The sequence below is a fragment of the Seriola dumerili genome, unplaced genomic scaffold (assembly GCF_002260705.1).
Source record: "Seriola dumerili isolate Sdu_G_001 unplaced genomic scaffold, Sdu_1.0 BDQW01000544.1, whole genome shotgun sequence".
Taxonomy (NCBI): domain Eukaryota; kingdom Metazoa; phylum Chordata; class Actinopteri; order Carangiformes; family Carangidae; genus Seriola; species Seriola dumerili.
The window spans coordinates 91,026-107,545 of record NW_019174799.1 but is presented as its reverse complement, the minus strand read 5'-3'; the positions used below and the strand labels follow the sequence as shown (position 1 = coordinate 107,545).

At 42.4% G+C, this 16,520-nt stretch overlaps 1 protein-coding gene across 2 annotated transcripts in view; it reads right to left on the bottom strand.

Moving 5' to 3' along the window:
* mgat4b (mannosyl (alpha-1,3-)-glycoprotein beta-1,4-N-acetylglucosaminyltransferase, isozyme B) overlaps positions 1 to 16,520 on the bottom strand; it is an 88,506-nt gene that overhangs the window by 5,317 nt on the left and 66,669 nt on the right. Inside the window, exons 9-13 of one of the 2 annotated variants that reach the window (XM_022764495.1) lie at positions 10,010 to 10,140; positions 8,416 to 8,523; positions 4,484 to 4,677; positions 3,576 to 3,654; positions 1,095 to 1,182 (exon numbers count right to left, since the gene is read on the bottom strand). In XM_022764495.1, coding sequence (XP_022620216.1) covers positions 1,095 to 1,182; positions 3,576 to 3,654; positions 4,484 to 4,677; positions 8,416 to 8,523; positions 10,010 to 10,140 — 600 coding nt within the window. The remainder of the gene's footprint in view (positions 1 to 1,094; positions 1,183 to 3,575; positions 3,655 to 4,483; positions 4,678 to 8,415; positions 8,524 to 10,009; positions 10,141 to 16,520) is intronic. The other variant, XM_022764496.1, reaches the window with a different exon arrangement.

Sequence of the window (16,520 nt, the reverse complement as noted above, 5' to 3'; positions counted from 1 at the left end):
TTACAGTAAATCCTGCAGAAATAAATTCTCCTAATGAAAGAATAAATCCCACATTCTGCTGATGAGCAACTAAAGCCTGACGCCGCACCAACGGATCAAATCAGCAACATGACATTCATTTATCACGTGTGCTTGTTTTTATGTATCTGATGGATTTGTTTCTCATTTATTTCATTTCTGTTGTGACACTTTCCCTCCTTCATTTATTCATAAATCTGGAGGCTCTTCATCAGTCAGCTGTGATCAGTCTGTGTTCAGCTGCTGCTTTATTGTCTGTTTGTACCTTTGATCTGAGCTGCAGGTGATTCACTCAACAGGTGAGACAGGTCAAAAGCAGCTGTCACACTTCTACAACTCCACTGCTGTTGACCTGCTGCTGCTGTTATTACTGCTTATGTAACTGTCATAAAATACTATGAGCTTGTTCCCAAACCTGTGAACTTTACGTCACCGGCCAAACTTGTAAGTGTCCCACAAATCCCTTCACACAGAGCTGCCCTCAGTGTGTGTGTGTGTGTGTGTGTGTGTGTGTGTGTGTGTGTGTGTGTGTGTGTGTGTGTGTGTGTGTGTGTGTGTGTGTGTGTGAAAGAGGATTTGTTCTGGTCCATGTCTCTTCAAAGTGTCTGAAGGTGAAAAGAATCAGGATTGGGTTTCGTTGGCGTGAGGAGCGGTGGACTGTGTCAAAAATGTACAAGTACAAACATGAGTGTGTGAGTCATTTCATACAAAAACATGTGCATTTGTGTGCGTTTGCACTTTTGGTGCGCGCACACACACACACACACACACACACACACACACACACACTCGCCTGCATTTGTGTGAATTGACCCTAATTACCCCCCGTACACTCATGATGCTGTGTGTGTGTGTGTGTGTGTGTGTGTGTGTGTGTGTGTGTGTGTGTCCTCGCTGCAGCAGGAGAACAAAAGCAGAGGAATGTTGTCCTGAATAACTTTCCTCTCTGTGAACACACAGCTCATTAAGCTCGTTATGACGCACACACCAGACTGTGTGAAGCTAATTCACCGTTATCAGCTGTTGTCTCTACCCGTGTACGTGTAATAATCATCATCACACCTGCAGCGTCTCACCTATTCTGATAAATCCGTCTTCTGTCCGGTGGTACTTTGGCGTTTTCTCCCTCCCCTCTGTCAAGGCCTCTTTCTCTGCCTGAATATTCTGAAACACACACACACACACACACACACACACACACACACACACACACACACACACACACACACACACACACACACACACACACACACACAGACTGTTTTTATAGAAGCATATGTGGCAGAAAATGGTTGCAAGAAGGAAAACATTGGGTCCTTGATGAAAAATGTTTGTTAAAATCTTATTATCAGTTATTATTACGACAATAAACCGGCTTCAAATCTGATCAACTTAAAGCTCCTCCAGTGTAAAGGTCTGTGTCCATGTGTAGTGTGATTATAGATCAGCTCTAGCTTCTATATTAATACTGTGAAAGTATCAAAGCCTCAGTCCACAGAGAAATGCACACAGCCTGTATTCAGAAACTGAGCCTTAAAACCAGCCGTCAGGACTTCTGGAACTTTGTGATGTCACAACAAAGCAGTCACCAAGCCCCGCCTATGTATCTTAAATACAGTTGTTGATATAATAGTAATCTATATAGTAATATATGTTGAAGTATACAAATGAAATTTCACCCCCAGTATCTCTGTAGATTCTGTACCTTATTTTATATTATCTCCAACACATTTTCATTCACTGTAATATCTCGTTAAGTTCCAGCACTCCCTCCATCTTTAACTGATAGAAGTTCTCCTTAAGTCTTGGTTCCACAATGGTTCTAGATCGTCACACAGTGAATACAGACTCTGATTTCTGAAATGTTTTATTAAATTTATCTGTTACTATATTAATGTATAATGCTCTGTTTGAATGGGTGTTAAGATGTTTGTCCCCAGGCGGTTTAATACCCACTCAGGTGTTAACGACTCCATATGAGGTTAAATGTCTGGACCTGGACCTGGACCCGGACCTGGACCTGGAGCAGCTGCCTTTACAAAGCTCTTAGAAATACAATGAGCTGGATGACTGAAAATCTTCAGAGTTTCTCCTGTTTACTGTATCTTCCACATGCTCCTTTCCCACGAGCCCTTGCTATCATATCCCTCTCCTCTTGGTCAGTGTTACCCTGGTAACCGCCTCCAACCTCCCGGTCCTCCCTCTATCCCCCTGTGTGCTCAGCTTCCTCAAAGAGTCGGTTCATTTTTCGTCTCATTTTATTCCTGCTCTCTCCTCCACTGAGGTTGATCTCAGTAGGAGCTCCTCTTCCTCTCTGTATATTTCCCTCCGTCCTGCTGCGACACTCCATCTTAATCAGCCCTCGTCTTACAGTCGATGACAGAGGAGCCAAAGACAGTGATCCATCACTCTGCCTCGATTTCGAGGGACCACAAACTGAGTCTGTTCTCAGTAATATTAAACTAGAACTTACATTTCCATACAACTAAACTGCACAGTAAATACGTTCTGTAGGTAATGCCGTCCAGGGCTGGATGAAGTTAAGAGGGAATGTATTTTTAAGTCTCCAGGAGGTGGTTCTGGTGGATGGAAGATGTACAAAGCTCAGGACTGTGACTCCAGAGACCCGTCTGTGGTGTAGGCCAGTGGTTCACAAAGTTGAGGGGGTTTCTGGGGGTCTTGGGTAATTTATTTTCACAATATTTCCATCCACAAGTAACACAGTGACAAAATGTGTTTGGTCGTGGGTTTCAAACACTTTCTGTAATAAAACATCTAGAAGCAAAAATGAAATCAGATGGGGGTCTGTGGTCTATTTTGTGTTGGTTTATGGTATTTGATGTGAAAACGTTTGAGAACCACTGGTTTAGGCAACAGAGGTACTCTGTTTCAGACAGAGTTGTTTTCAGTGGATGTTAAAGTAGGAAGATACAGAGGCTGTATACATCCCGTCTGTTGTTAAAGATTAAACTGAATTTTAGGGACAATTTTGCATATTTTTAACTTAATTCTTAATTTTGTAGTTTTGTCCATCAATTCCTTGACTTACAAGGTCGAGTGCTGAGACCTGGGTACATGAAAACATCAATAAAACAGTTAGATAGGGCAGGACCATGCGTGGGTTAGGTGGAAGGGTTGTACAGGTTGTTTATCCAGATGATCTAAATCACTCACATAGAGATCAAACTCAAAGTGAGGACCCTGCATGTTGGTAATAATCAATCATTGTACAGAAAAAACTGTGAACACAACTACAGAAAGCGGTTGAAGATATAAATGCGTCTGTAAGCTGTGATGGATGTTTGAGAAAAATATTTACAGTTTACCAAAAATTTGTCAAAGCTTTTGTTTGTTTCAAACTTTTCTGATTGTTATTTCTTTTTAGGAAGGTCACCATGTTCCCATTTCTCAGTTTTTAACTGGGTGGGTACAACTTCTTAGATATAACTGATAGAACTGATAGAAATCATGGACAAAACTACAGAAACAAAACCTAAGCTTTGTGATTGATTACACAAAGATTCAGTGACTGGACTGAAGTGGATTCCAAGACTCACGTCAAACGGCAGAACCTCCACTGACGTGTTGAAAAGTTTGTCTCCTGGATGTTCGATGTTTCCGCTCCGAAAGAAATACCTGGAAGATAAAGAGTCAGTTCAGTGTAGACTGACAGAAATGATCTTTACAGTAGCAGCAGTGGTTGTAACAGAGGTACAAGTAGTAGTACCATCAAAAACATATACTTTCCTGGACCTGGCTCCACAACCAGAACTATCACTGGTCAAAAAGTCTGATTATGTGGCCCTGTGATGCCTAATTTGAGATACCTGACCCTGTAACCGATGATCCCTAGTACCCATTGGTACCAAAGTGTCCATGTAATGCCCTGGCATGCTTTGGCACACTTCACACCCTGTAACCTTTGTATCCTTTGCTGCTCCTGAGAGATGTAATGACCCGGTACCTTGTATCACACTGGTATCCTCTGGTACCCCTCACACCTATAACTCCTGGTAACCATAGATCCTGTATCTGTAAATTCCTTGTGTCATGGTGTGACCTGTTCAGGTATCTGACCTGGACCTGGCAATAACCCTGAGACCTTGTAACTCCTACTTAACTCTGGCAACCCCCCAGTCCCTAGTATCTTCTGCCCCCATCAAACCATCAGTGACCCTTGCTGTCCCTGACAAGTGTAACCCACTAGTACCACCAACTACCCTGAAGCACCCTGGTCTTTTCTAGTACCCCTCACACTTAAAAATCTATAGTGTCCCCTGGTATCCTTGAGACCATGCAACCTCCTAGTAGCTCCTTAGTACCTTGCAGTAACCTGATACTCTCTGGAACCCTTCATATCCTTTAAAGTCTGTTGGCCCCAGGAACCGGTAATGTCCTGGGATCTATTGGTACTGTAACTCTTCATAACTTTAGACCTTAGACCCTGTAGCTCCCTGGTACCAACCTCTCAATGCGGACAGGTGTGAAGAATCGTATCCGTATGAAATCCCCCGCTACAGGGGTGAAGGCCCAGAAGAAGTCCTCCCCCAGGTAGGCTTTCTCCAGGGTGAAGTGCTGGTAGGTCTTCAGGCTGGTCGTCACCTCTGCCAGCGGGTTGGCGTGACCCTTATGGAGGGTCTGTTTCCCAAAGTCCTTGTCCTGGAAAGAAACATGACTGAGTTTAAATTGTTCCCAGTGGATTTTACCCTGATTCCAAATAATGAGAAGTGGATTCCAACATCAGGGAGCTGGGTTTTATTGTGTTCTTGTTGCCTGCATGTCAGTGTCTCTGGAGAGTCAACAGAAATATAAAGATGACATCACTGTGCACTGACCAGAAGATAATGTAAACGATTAGTCATTCTAGACCGCCAACAGACTGGTATCACTTCCTGCTTCGCTCGCTGTCCTCGATGACTAATCCAGTGACATCATTAATGTTATTCTGATGCACTTTGTTTTGATACGCACATACAGCAACATCACTGAGTGACAACTGCAAGTCTCTAAACTTGGAATACAGCAGGGGGGTTTCCAGTGATTGATCCAGGTGGAGATCACCAGGAGTGAAATAGTTTTGAACCTTGAACTTGACTTTTTTAAATACTTTTTATTTAAGCAGTTTTCAAACATTCATTACAAGTCACGAACAAAACAACACGAAACAAGAAACAAAAAGAAGGAGGGGAGGTGCTGCTCTATTTGTATTCAGCCGTTTTTTCCTTTTTCCTTCAAGTCTAAAATAAGATTGGAATCTGTCCTTGAATGAAGTCCATTTCCATTTTTGTTGGAAGGTCCCTGCTCTAGCTCTCAGGTGAAAAGTCAGTTTTTCCATTGAGTATATTTCCTCTACAATGTCCAGCCATTGTCTCAATCTTAGTTGGTCCAGTTGAAACCAGTTCCTTGTGATGACCTTTTTACTTGCAAGTATCAAGATTTGAAAGAGACAGGTGTCCGTCTTTTCTATACATCAACAGGTATTAATCCCAGGTAGACAATCCAGGGTCCTTAGGAGTGAACTGAACATTTAAGTGATCATGTTTGTTTAGGTCGCCTTTGGGAATCATCAAATACAAACGGCTTATTTTCAAACTGTCCTCACCAGAAACAATGACAGTATTGGGTGTCTATTACATTTACAAGTCACTAGATACAACATTTTAAGTTTTCCATGGCAGTGATTACGACTACTTATAGATGTGTTGTGATGTTGTTATGGACGAGGTCGTCAGGACGGACGAATAAATAAAATGTGATTTTAACATGAAGCCCAGTTTAAATTCTGTCTCTGACCAACAGTCACTGTTTCTTTCAACCACGACAGGAATGTTTTGTAATGTTTTCGGCGTCATATCTTTTACCTAAGTAAAACTAATATTACGGCTCTGTATAAATACTCTTGATTATACAAAAGTACTAACAGAAAAATGTTCTTACAGCATCAACGTAAAAGTACTTTTGCCATATTATTTGTTCCTGATGCTTTAAAGTGTTAACAGCATTTCAATGTTACAGCTGGTGGAGATCGAACTACTAAATTCACCTGAATTCATCTCGAACACTTTCCTTTCCCGAATTTATGAGCAAGTTATATAAAAATATAAATACAAATCTGACTTCTGCACTTTCAGTCCAAAATGTAGCAATGTTTCAATCTATTCTTCAAAACAAAACAAGGAATATTGTTAGATTCACAACCTAATCCTAATATCTAAGAGATTTTTGAACAAAGAAAACCAATATGCTGGTGTAACAGTTTTGAAAATGAGTCAAGGGTCACAAGACGATTAACAAGATTGGGGAATAAGAAGACAAAAACACTTCCGCTGCATTAAATTCTTTTTCATGAAAGTTTTTTTTTCTTAGTGTACATATATATGAAGGGGGTTGGTTGGTTTGGTTGCTAAGCTAACCAGCTGCAGGCTGTAACTTCATATTCAGTGTGGTATCAATCAATTTCCCCAAATGTTGAATTATTACTGTAAATCTTTGTTTGTTTGTCAGAAAGTTGTGAACCAGACTCAGGATGACAAAGTTTCTTTTTTAATTCACAAACTTTGTCATTTTCACTCCAATGATTATTTGGACTTTTCCACAGCAGTTTCTCTCGCATCAGAACAAATCTCTCGACTTAACTCTCCACAGACGAATAAATCCCACTTCCACTTTGGTTCTTTCAATTTAAGTTTGATTTTTAAACCTCGGCGCTGATTTTCTTACTAAACTGCGGTGAACATTTCAGGCTGGAGGGTAATAGCTGTGTTTAGCCTCCATCTACACACCCCCATGCTGACCGGCCTCTACGGTTCAATCTCCACACTGAGGAGCTGCAGGTCTGGGACTACGGATCAATATCCAATTGATTGGTCCAGATTGCAGCAGCAGTCAGCGGGGCTAATATCCATCGCTCTTAACACAGTAATCAGAGGCATTAAGCTGAAGCGTTCAGCTCTGAGCTGCTGGCAGGAAGCGAAGCTGCCACCGCTGTGAGATACTGCAGCCCGAGTCTAAACGCTGCGCTGAGCCCACAGCTGCAGAGGCTTTCAATCTTCATCTCTCCAGAGACGCTGCACTGAACTTCAGCTGAACCGCGCCCTGTTTCAAACTATCTAAACTCTACAGCAGCATACTGACAGACAACCAATGACGTCGCTCTGCTGCTCAGAGAAGAGGAACTTTATACTAAATATAAAAATAAATATGCCACATAACTGACGTAACACTAAGCAGGTGCTCCTGATGAATATAAGATAATTCACAACATACACCCATCAAACTCTTACATCTCACACACACACATCAACATTTGTTTTTTCAAATTGTGTAAATCTCCCCCATGCACTTCTGTCTTCATCAGATATTCATCACAAGAAATCGGTGTATACTGAAATCTTTTTATTATGTTTATTCATGTATTATATCATTTTTATTTATCTTTATCTCTGTGCCACTTTTAAACTTTCCTGTTTTCCTTCTATATATATATATATGTTATGATATTGATTTATTTTCTGATATATTTGATACATGATACAGGATACAAGAAAGACTATGATGGGCGATAAAACAGGAGACTTGTTTGTGAGGTTTGTTTATATTTGTAAGTGACTCAATATGTCTTAATAAAGATGGTTCAATAAGAAAAAAGAAACAGGAAGTAAACGGATGTTCAAAACAGAAGATTTTAACTCCCTAAAAGTCAACAGTTCAAAAGCCTTTAGTGAAAAGTAAATGATTCAAATTATTATATATAATCATATTTATATATAATTATATTGTCATTTTGTTTAAAAAAAAAATTCACTCAATTTATAAATTATGATGCATTTTAGACGAATTATTGATCTACTGTAACAGATGTTTAGATTTCATGTCGTAAAGAGGAATATCCTGCACACTGCTCTTGCTTAGCATCACAATCCCTGATCATATTAACGTTTTGGTTTTTCTCTATTCTACACAGTTCTAGATTTCATGTTGAAAAAGTGAAACGCAGTAAGAGTCCTGTGAAAATACGAGTACTCATGTAAAATATAAAATATTTTTATTCTAAAGTTATAAAGTAAGAGGCGGATTGTTGTGACAAAATTGTGTTGTTATAATGGACTGACAGTGAAAATGTCATTGTTATATTCTATAACAGACACTGCTATTTTTATTATTATTATTCTATTTTTATTTAAGTTTTATTTATTTTATAGAGTATGTGGTCCTTTGTCCTATTGTTCTGTAAAATAACAGTAAATAAATTTAACAAAAAGTTACAAACAAAGAAGTAATAAAGTAAAATGAAGATGTTTTGAAATTCAACATAAAAAGTGACCGAAGAATATAAATATTAATGTTTCAGCTACTGGCTGATGTTGAGTGTCAGAAAATGACTCACGGCTTCGTTACCTTGAGTTTCTGTATTTTTCCAGCCAAGGACGAGTGAGTGCCGACGTGTTGGAAGAGAGACGGTTTGAAGCGAATCCTCAGGTTGGCTTTCTGCCTGTCGCAGTGTTTCTGAAGCAGAGAGACGGGAGGGAGGGAGGGAGACAGGTGTGATTACAAACACATCATCTGCTCACATCCTTTAATAAGACGAGACACGACGACGCTCCAGCAGGAAGCATCAGCTGAGTTTACTACAGCTGCTGCAAGATCACTGATTAATGACAACATGCTGAGCAACAACACAGAACCTGGTTCTACTGCTGAAGGAGACAGGATGACAGGAGGACGGGAGGACAGGAGGACAGGAGGACGGGAGGACAGGTGGACATGAGGACTCGAGGATGTGAGGACGTGAGGACAGGAGGACGTAAGGACATGAGGATGGGAGGACATGAGGACGGGAGGACAGTAGGATGGGAGGACGGGAAGACTTGAGGACGTGGACGTGAGGACATGTGGACGTGAGGACATGTGTCCATGTGTAGTGTTCATCATGTTTAAAGCTGCATTAAGTTGTGGCTCATGTGATGATGTGGAGACTGAACACATAGAAAGACGTGTAGCTCATACAGCAGCACACAGAGCTCTGGTGTCTCCGTCAGCTGGAAGAGCAGCTGAGCTAATTGGAGCTTTGTAGGCGGGATTAATGACGGTGACATCATCAGAGCCAGAAAACAGGTCTGCGGACGAAAAGTCTGTTTCTCTCCTGAAGCTTCAGACTGAGAGAAAAGATCTTCAGTCTCTGAGCAGCTTCATGATCAGAGTGAGGAAAGGAGCTTCACTGCTTCCTCTCTCATCTCCTTTAGGAAACACTGGAGCTTCCTTTACCAAAGGAGACATGCCGTCCCACAATGCCTTGCTGCAGCAACATTTAAAACCACAGCAGAGCCACATAAATGTAGAAACATCAGAGCAGCTGTTTCTGTCTGATGGACTGAAGCTCAGATCCATAAATATAGATTCATCCTCTTTCATCAGTCAGGAGTCGCCATGAAGAACGAGCTGATGAATCTATAGTTACATCATCATCATCATCATCATCATCATCATCATCACAACTAAACACTATAGTCTATACATTAATGTTGCACTGAATCCTCCCATTGTGGAAAGACATAAACATGAATTTGATCTATTTAACAATTATATAGAAACATCAGGAAACTATAAACTTCTGTCTGAATATCATTTATTCTCAGTTCATTATTTCCATTTATTATTTTAATGACTCAACTTTCTCTGTTTGTCTTTTTCTTTCATGTTTTCTTATTTCAACATTTCATCCTGTTTGTTTCTGTGGTTAAAGGACACCGTCACATCTTTGACCTCATGTTTTCCGTCGAGGTCAGAGATGATTTAGACGTGTCGACCTCGGCCCTCGTCTCTGCTCCTGATGATCTTTACAGCAGCTTGTGTGTTGACTGAGAATGACATCACTGATCACTGATCAGCTCAAATAAAACAACCTCCAACAATGTCAAACTGTAAGTACTGAAGCAGTGTTTGTTGCCGTGGCTACGTCACCTCACCTCAGTCAGTAGGAGGAGCTACTCACCGCGTCCTTCTCCGGGTTGCACACCTTCACCCACATGATGTGGTCCAGCAGCCAGTCGATGGGTTTGTCTTTGTAGAACATCAGCATGAACTCCACGATGAGCGACAGGTCCAGGGACTTGAACATCTTACCTGCCACAGAAGAAGAAGAGAGCTCAGTCACGTGTCTCGTTCTTCTGCTTCCACTTAGTGTCTGTGTTCTGTGGACGCCGCTCTGACACAGCATGACGCCATGTCAGCGCCCCCGCAAAGACCCACGCTAATAAGTGAAATCTCGGAGCAGCTGAGGAAAACCTGGATGAGGAATGTGAATCAGAACCAGGTTCAGACACAAAACCTGGATCTTTTTAGAGCCTCAGACTCGGGCCTCTGTTCTTCTGAGGCTGTTTCACACTCGGTTCGAGAGTTTGAGGAATGTGACGTGTCAGTGAGTTTCACCACAAATACAAACGTGTTTGTGTCTGATTTCTCTAAACTCGAAGCAGCTTCAGTTTCTGGCTTCAGCAACATCACAAGGAACAGGGAGGAGGTCAGAGGTCAGAGGTCAGTTTGGTTGTGCTTGTTAAATCTACTGCACCAGTCTTTCATATGCTGCTGAAGCACAAAATCACATCACCCTCAGTCACAGGTCACAACTACATTACCCATGAGCCTCAGCTGCTGTTACTTTGGTCAGAGCTAATTCACAAATTTTTGTCACAGTTTGGAGTAAAACATGCGTCGCCATGGAAACTGAATTGATCCTGAACTAATGAAGAATGTAGAAATGAACTGATTTACAAGGTGTGTTGTTAATTTAAATATATATACAGTATAGCACTAATGTTAAAGCTCCTCCAGTGTAAAGGTCTGTGTCCATGTGTAGTGTGATTATAGATCAGCTCTAGCTTCTATATTAATACTGTGAAAGTATCAAAGCCTCAGTCCACAGAGAAATGCACACAGCCTGTATTCAGAAACTGAGCCTTAAAACCAGCCGTCAGGACTTCTGGAACTTTGTGATGTCACAACAAAGCAGTCACCAAGCCCCGCCCACCTGGACCCACCATCCAAACCTTGCAGGATTTGGTTTCTCTGAGTGTTTTTACCTGAAATCTGCTATATTTTTATTGGATCAGTCAGAAAACAGTCAGCCAATCAGAAGAGAGGCTCAGAGCCTCCTCTCTTCTGATTGGCTCACCGACCTGTTGTTACTAGAGCTCCAGAGAGAAGCCTGAGAGAGGAGATGTAAAACTACACTGAGATGGTTTTTATATCTTCTGACGGATCAACACTCGGTTTGTACCTTTGACTTTTTATCAAAGACGTTGTTGATCTTCATGATTCTGACCTGAGATCAGTCACTCACACTGACATGAGTGACTCTGTCTTCAGATCTGTAGCTGCGCTCTGAGAATTAAAGGTCACAGACGGAACAGAGACGTTTCTCTGAACCACAGCGATGAAGATGGAGAATTAAAAAGCCGAGCCCTGCTCCAGCCCCCTCCCGCTCCGCCCTGATCCGTTTGGACATTTCAGCCTCTGGGGGGCCGGATGTTCGACGAGGCAACAGAACGAAATACCCCCCACCCCCACCCCCGCAGATGTAAACGAGGCCGGACTGCAGCTAAACTTAGCTTCAACCCAAATTTGAACAGTTGAATTACAGAGCAGCCCCGCAGCGCCGGAGCTCGCTCCTCCGTCTGATTTAATTCAGTGAGTCAGCTTCACCCTGATGAATTTATTAAAGCAGCCGCTGCTCGCAGGCGACGCGGGGTCGGCGAGGATCTGTAAGGTCAAAAACGAGGAGCAGAGGGAGGACTGCGAGGAGGAGGAGGGCTGATGCCCTGACAGTCCTGATGGAGAAAAGACGACAAACACAACGTCCGTGTGTTCGATCAGCTTCATTCAGTTCAGAGACGAGACCCCTGCTGCTCCTCCACCCCCACCCCACCCCTCTCTCCATCTGTTCCTGAACCTCTCTCCATCTTTCCTCCATCAAACCCAATTTCAAACAGCCCGCCTGGCACAGCGAGAAGCTCCACACCGCCAAACTGCTGCAGGAACGTGATGAAAACAACAAGTGAGACGGTGAAATCCAGATTGAAAACAAACAGACGAGCGGAGAGCTGCAGCTGATGACTGATCTGGACTCACACCGGTCACCAGACCAGAGGACGAGTCTAATATCTGCAGCTCCGAGTGTCTGCATCACAGGACGGAGGTACGAGCATGTTCAGACACAAGAGACGTCTCCTCTGTCTCCCCCGTCATGTCCTACAGAGTAAACGATGTGAGACTCGGCGTCTCTTCCTGAGTGAGGACCAATCACTGATCTCTGTTTGGTGACATCTTGGTTCGATGGTTCAGGTCAAGGCTGATGACGTCACAGACGACGTGATATTTACTGTGTCACATTAATAAATCATAAACTCATCCATTCTTGCTGAGAAGTTAAGACTTTTATTTTGAAGGAAACCAGTAACATTCTCAGTTTAACAGTGTATTTCCTGTTCTTCCTTTAAATATATTTTCATGCAGAAATCTTTCATCAACTCAATTACTTCTTACATATTTCTTCTAGGGCTGCAAATAACAATTGTTTTCATCATTGATTAGTTAACGATTATTTTTATAGTTAATAGATTGTTTTTATTTTGGTCTAAAAAATGTTAGAAAATAGTGAAGATGTCTTTAACAGTTTCCATGACGTCTTCAAATGTGCAGAGCTGAAGGAAAGCAGTTTAGAACCATAGAGAACTAAGAAATGATTCACGTTTAGAACCAGTACCAGGTTAAAACTAGAACCACCTCCTCGTGGTCGTATCCCTCCGCCACTCAGACTAGTTCCAGGTCACATCCTGTTTATCCAGAGTCAGAGACGATATGAACCATGTGTGTAAAATTTTGTCATAATTACTGTGCGGTCTAGAGCAATGGCAAAAAAGTGTTTTGTGAGGTCACCGTGACCTTTGACCTCCAGAATCTAATCAGTTCATCCTTGAGTCCAAGTGAACGTTTGTGACAAATTTGAGGAAGTTCCCTGATGAAGGAGGAATAAAAACGAGTGATGGAAATGTGAGTTTCGAAAAAACTCAAACGTCGCAAAAAAACATTCTACTTGCATGAGGTGACATTCAGCTCGTGGCTCGTATCAGACGTCAGGGAGAGAGGTCCAACAGAGGCACGTCACGTTTCATCAGAACAACATTACGAGAGGAGAGAACCCAGGTTAACACACATCACTCAGTGAAACACAGAGCATTCACTGCCGTGTTCGTCGACTTCTCTGAAGAAGAAAAAACTTCTCCTTTGTGCAAAACTGTAACAGAGACGCAGCTAGAGACTCAACAACAGGCAGCGCTGAGGGAGCTGCAGTGAAGCTGTGTGACACACTGACACTAAATATTAAATATGACTGTGGCTTCATGTGAATCTGATTCTGAAGCTTTTAACTCTGTGTTATTTAAAGGTCTCTACACTGACGTTGACCTGCTCAGATTAAACACTTGTATTTTACTTCAGACTGAATGAGCTGAAGCTCAGAGCCTGAGGACTGATGAAACACTTCCTGTCTGGACTGTGGAACCTGTTTAATCATCGTTTCTCTGGATGAAACTGAAATCTTCTGCAGAGTCTCTGTCTGTTATAAATGTCTTTTCTAGGAGAATTGGACAGTGTGAACTCTCCCTGAAATTCTGCTTTCAGACGTTTGTAGAAAAAACATTCCAAACTTCAGGCTGCCATCAGGAAACAGGAAACAGGAAACAGGAAACAGGAAACAGGAAACGGTTTGACTCTGAGAGTAAAACTTGAGTCTGTCCCTTTAACTCCGGGACGTTTCCCCTCGTCTCTCTGAGGGTTCAGATTCTGCTGTTGGAGCTGATTCTGTGTCGTTTTAAAGACGCAGTGTTTGTTGTTGTCATCGTTGTTGTTGTTGAGCTCAGCAGAGTGAAGCTGCGTCTCAGCATCTGCAGGGACAACGAGGTGCGTTTGATTCTTCTGTCCCCGGCCGCAGTAATGACGGGCCAAGCACTCAGGGAGCTATTTGTGGGAAGTGGAGCAGCAAAGCCTCATGGGATGAAAATGATGCTGGGTAATGTTTTGTGTGTGTGTGTGTGTGTGTGTGTGTGTGTGGAGAGGCTGTGGAGAGGCTGTGAGCACAAAAAGGAGGGAGAGGAGGACACAGGATTGGTTCTGAACTGGTCTCTTCAGGGAGAACCAGGATCCAGAGGGATTCAGTCTGGTCCAGAATCCTCTAAGAGGAGCTGGAGGAGGTGGCTGAGGAGGACTCGAGTCCATCTCCTTTAGGCTCCTCCCATCAGGACCCAGACCTGGACAAGGAGCAGGAAGTGGACAGATGTTGATTTTGATGTGGAGGTGGTTTCAAGCTCCAGAGATCAAGTCAAAGGTTTTGCAGGTTTTTCAAGACCTGTGTTTTTCCTGCAGACCTTCGAACCTGATGCTGGATTTAGGAAACGAAGTTCCTGGAGTCCGAGTTCTGGACTCAGCTGGTTCGGTCCAGATCCATCGTCCCGGCGTCAGCTGTGTCGGTGAGGACTCTTCATGGCTGCGGACCAGATTTAGATTTTTGGCACTGAAGGTCTGAACTTTGTTTTCAAGCCAGAAAACCAACACACACACACACACACACACACACACACGGTTCAGAGGAACAGAGATAATAAAACTACAAAGTCCAGCAGGAGTCAGTGCTTCACTCACATCAGTAGAAACATCCACCCTGTGACTGTTGCACCAGATGACTGGAGAAGATTATAAATGTAGTAAATAATAACTGAAACACATGTAATGCACCTGAATGTGTCGTAATGAATTTAGACCAAACCGCAGCCAGATGTTTGCAGATCTGAACTTGATCCATCAGTGAAAACAAGAGTGAAAAATATTCAAAACAAAACTAAAAAAATAAACTTTGATGAAATGTGTAGCACCCCACTGTACCCTAGACTAATGGGGTGATTTTGGGTTCGTTTGGTGTTAAGGTAGCTACCCGAAGGTTTACCTATTTAAAGTAATCTGATATTACTGTTACTGATATTCAAAAATAATCCAAACCAATACACTTGTTCTAACTTATTAACGGACACCAGACAACGTTATAAAATTAAACAAATGTAGTTTACTTAAGGTTTTGCGGCAATACAAATATTTACCCTTTAAATTAAAATTAAACAAACAAACAAAATTATATATAGAGTGTCTCCAAAACACTTATACCCCCCTTAAAAGAAATAAATAATAACCTCTGGACTAACTCAACAGTACTTTACTGAGCAATACTAAAAAATACTCCTCAATTGTTCATCACAAATGTATAACCAAATACCTTAATGGTTTAATACTCAATAACTGATACTCAATAACTGAAAATGCTATACACTAACGTGGGCCCACACACGCACACTCACACGCACACTCACGCTAACAGAAACCCCTGTTGCAGGCCGGTTTGATGCTCGGGTGCGTTGCGGCCGATGAACATCCGCTCTTCCCACGAGAGAAACCACACGGCAGAAGTCCTCTCCTCCCCGCGAAACCCGCGCAGCTAGTCCGACTCACAGCTCAGCTGGAGAAATCCTCCGCTCTTCCCGCAGTAAAACAGCCAGGCTGTTCTGTTCTCAGCTGGAGAAATCCTCCGCTCCACACCCCCAAAGTGCCGCCAGGTAAAAACTCACAGTTCAGCTGGAGAAATCTTCGGCGGGCACCAGGCGACCGCGACGGCGAAGTCTTCCTCCTTCCGTCCGACAAGTTGTCCTTTAACTTCCCGTTGACCAGACACCCACACACACTGATACTAGCCTCAATAAACTCTCAGTGAACGAGGAACAGCGCGGTAGTGTTTATCATTTTTCTCAATACTCGAGATACATTACATTGTGCTCCTCTCGGTGCTAGCTTAGCTTCTGCCTCCTGCCGTGTCCCCATCATCACAGGTGAATCCAACAGACCAATAAAACAATAGAACAAAGCCACATGAACTCGCTAAAGGCAGATCTCGCGATATTTAACTATTTATCTTCAAAATGAACTTAAAATGCACTTATTCTTTTTAACTGAAATCTCCATTAATTTATTAATATTCAGTGTGTCTCTATTAATTATTGTGAAAACAACCTTATTAAGTGTTATGAAAATAATCTTAATTCCACTTAATTTCTTATATTATTAGGTCTTTCCTCTTTTATAAAGTACCTTTATATAACCCCTCATTTTCTCACAGGGCTACAAATGTATTAAACTTCTGTAATGTGACGAATAGACAAATTAATTAATGAACTAATGAGCTGCAGAATCACAGACTGTTTCCTCCTGCAGCCAATAACAACATCTCTGTTCAGAGGAAGTTGATTTGTGTGTTTGACTCGGACGTTAATGAGAAAACATTTGTAACTAGGATCACCTCCTCGTGGCGTTAACACACACGATGAAGTCTCTCTCGACCTGACCTCTCCGATCTCTCTCTGACCGCCGCCCGGCCGGCCTCCATCTGTCGGAGCTGGAAACTGTTC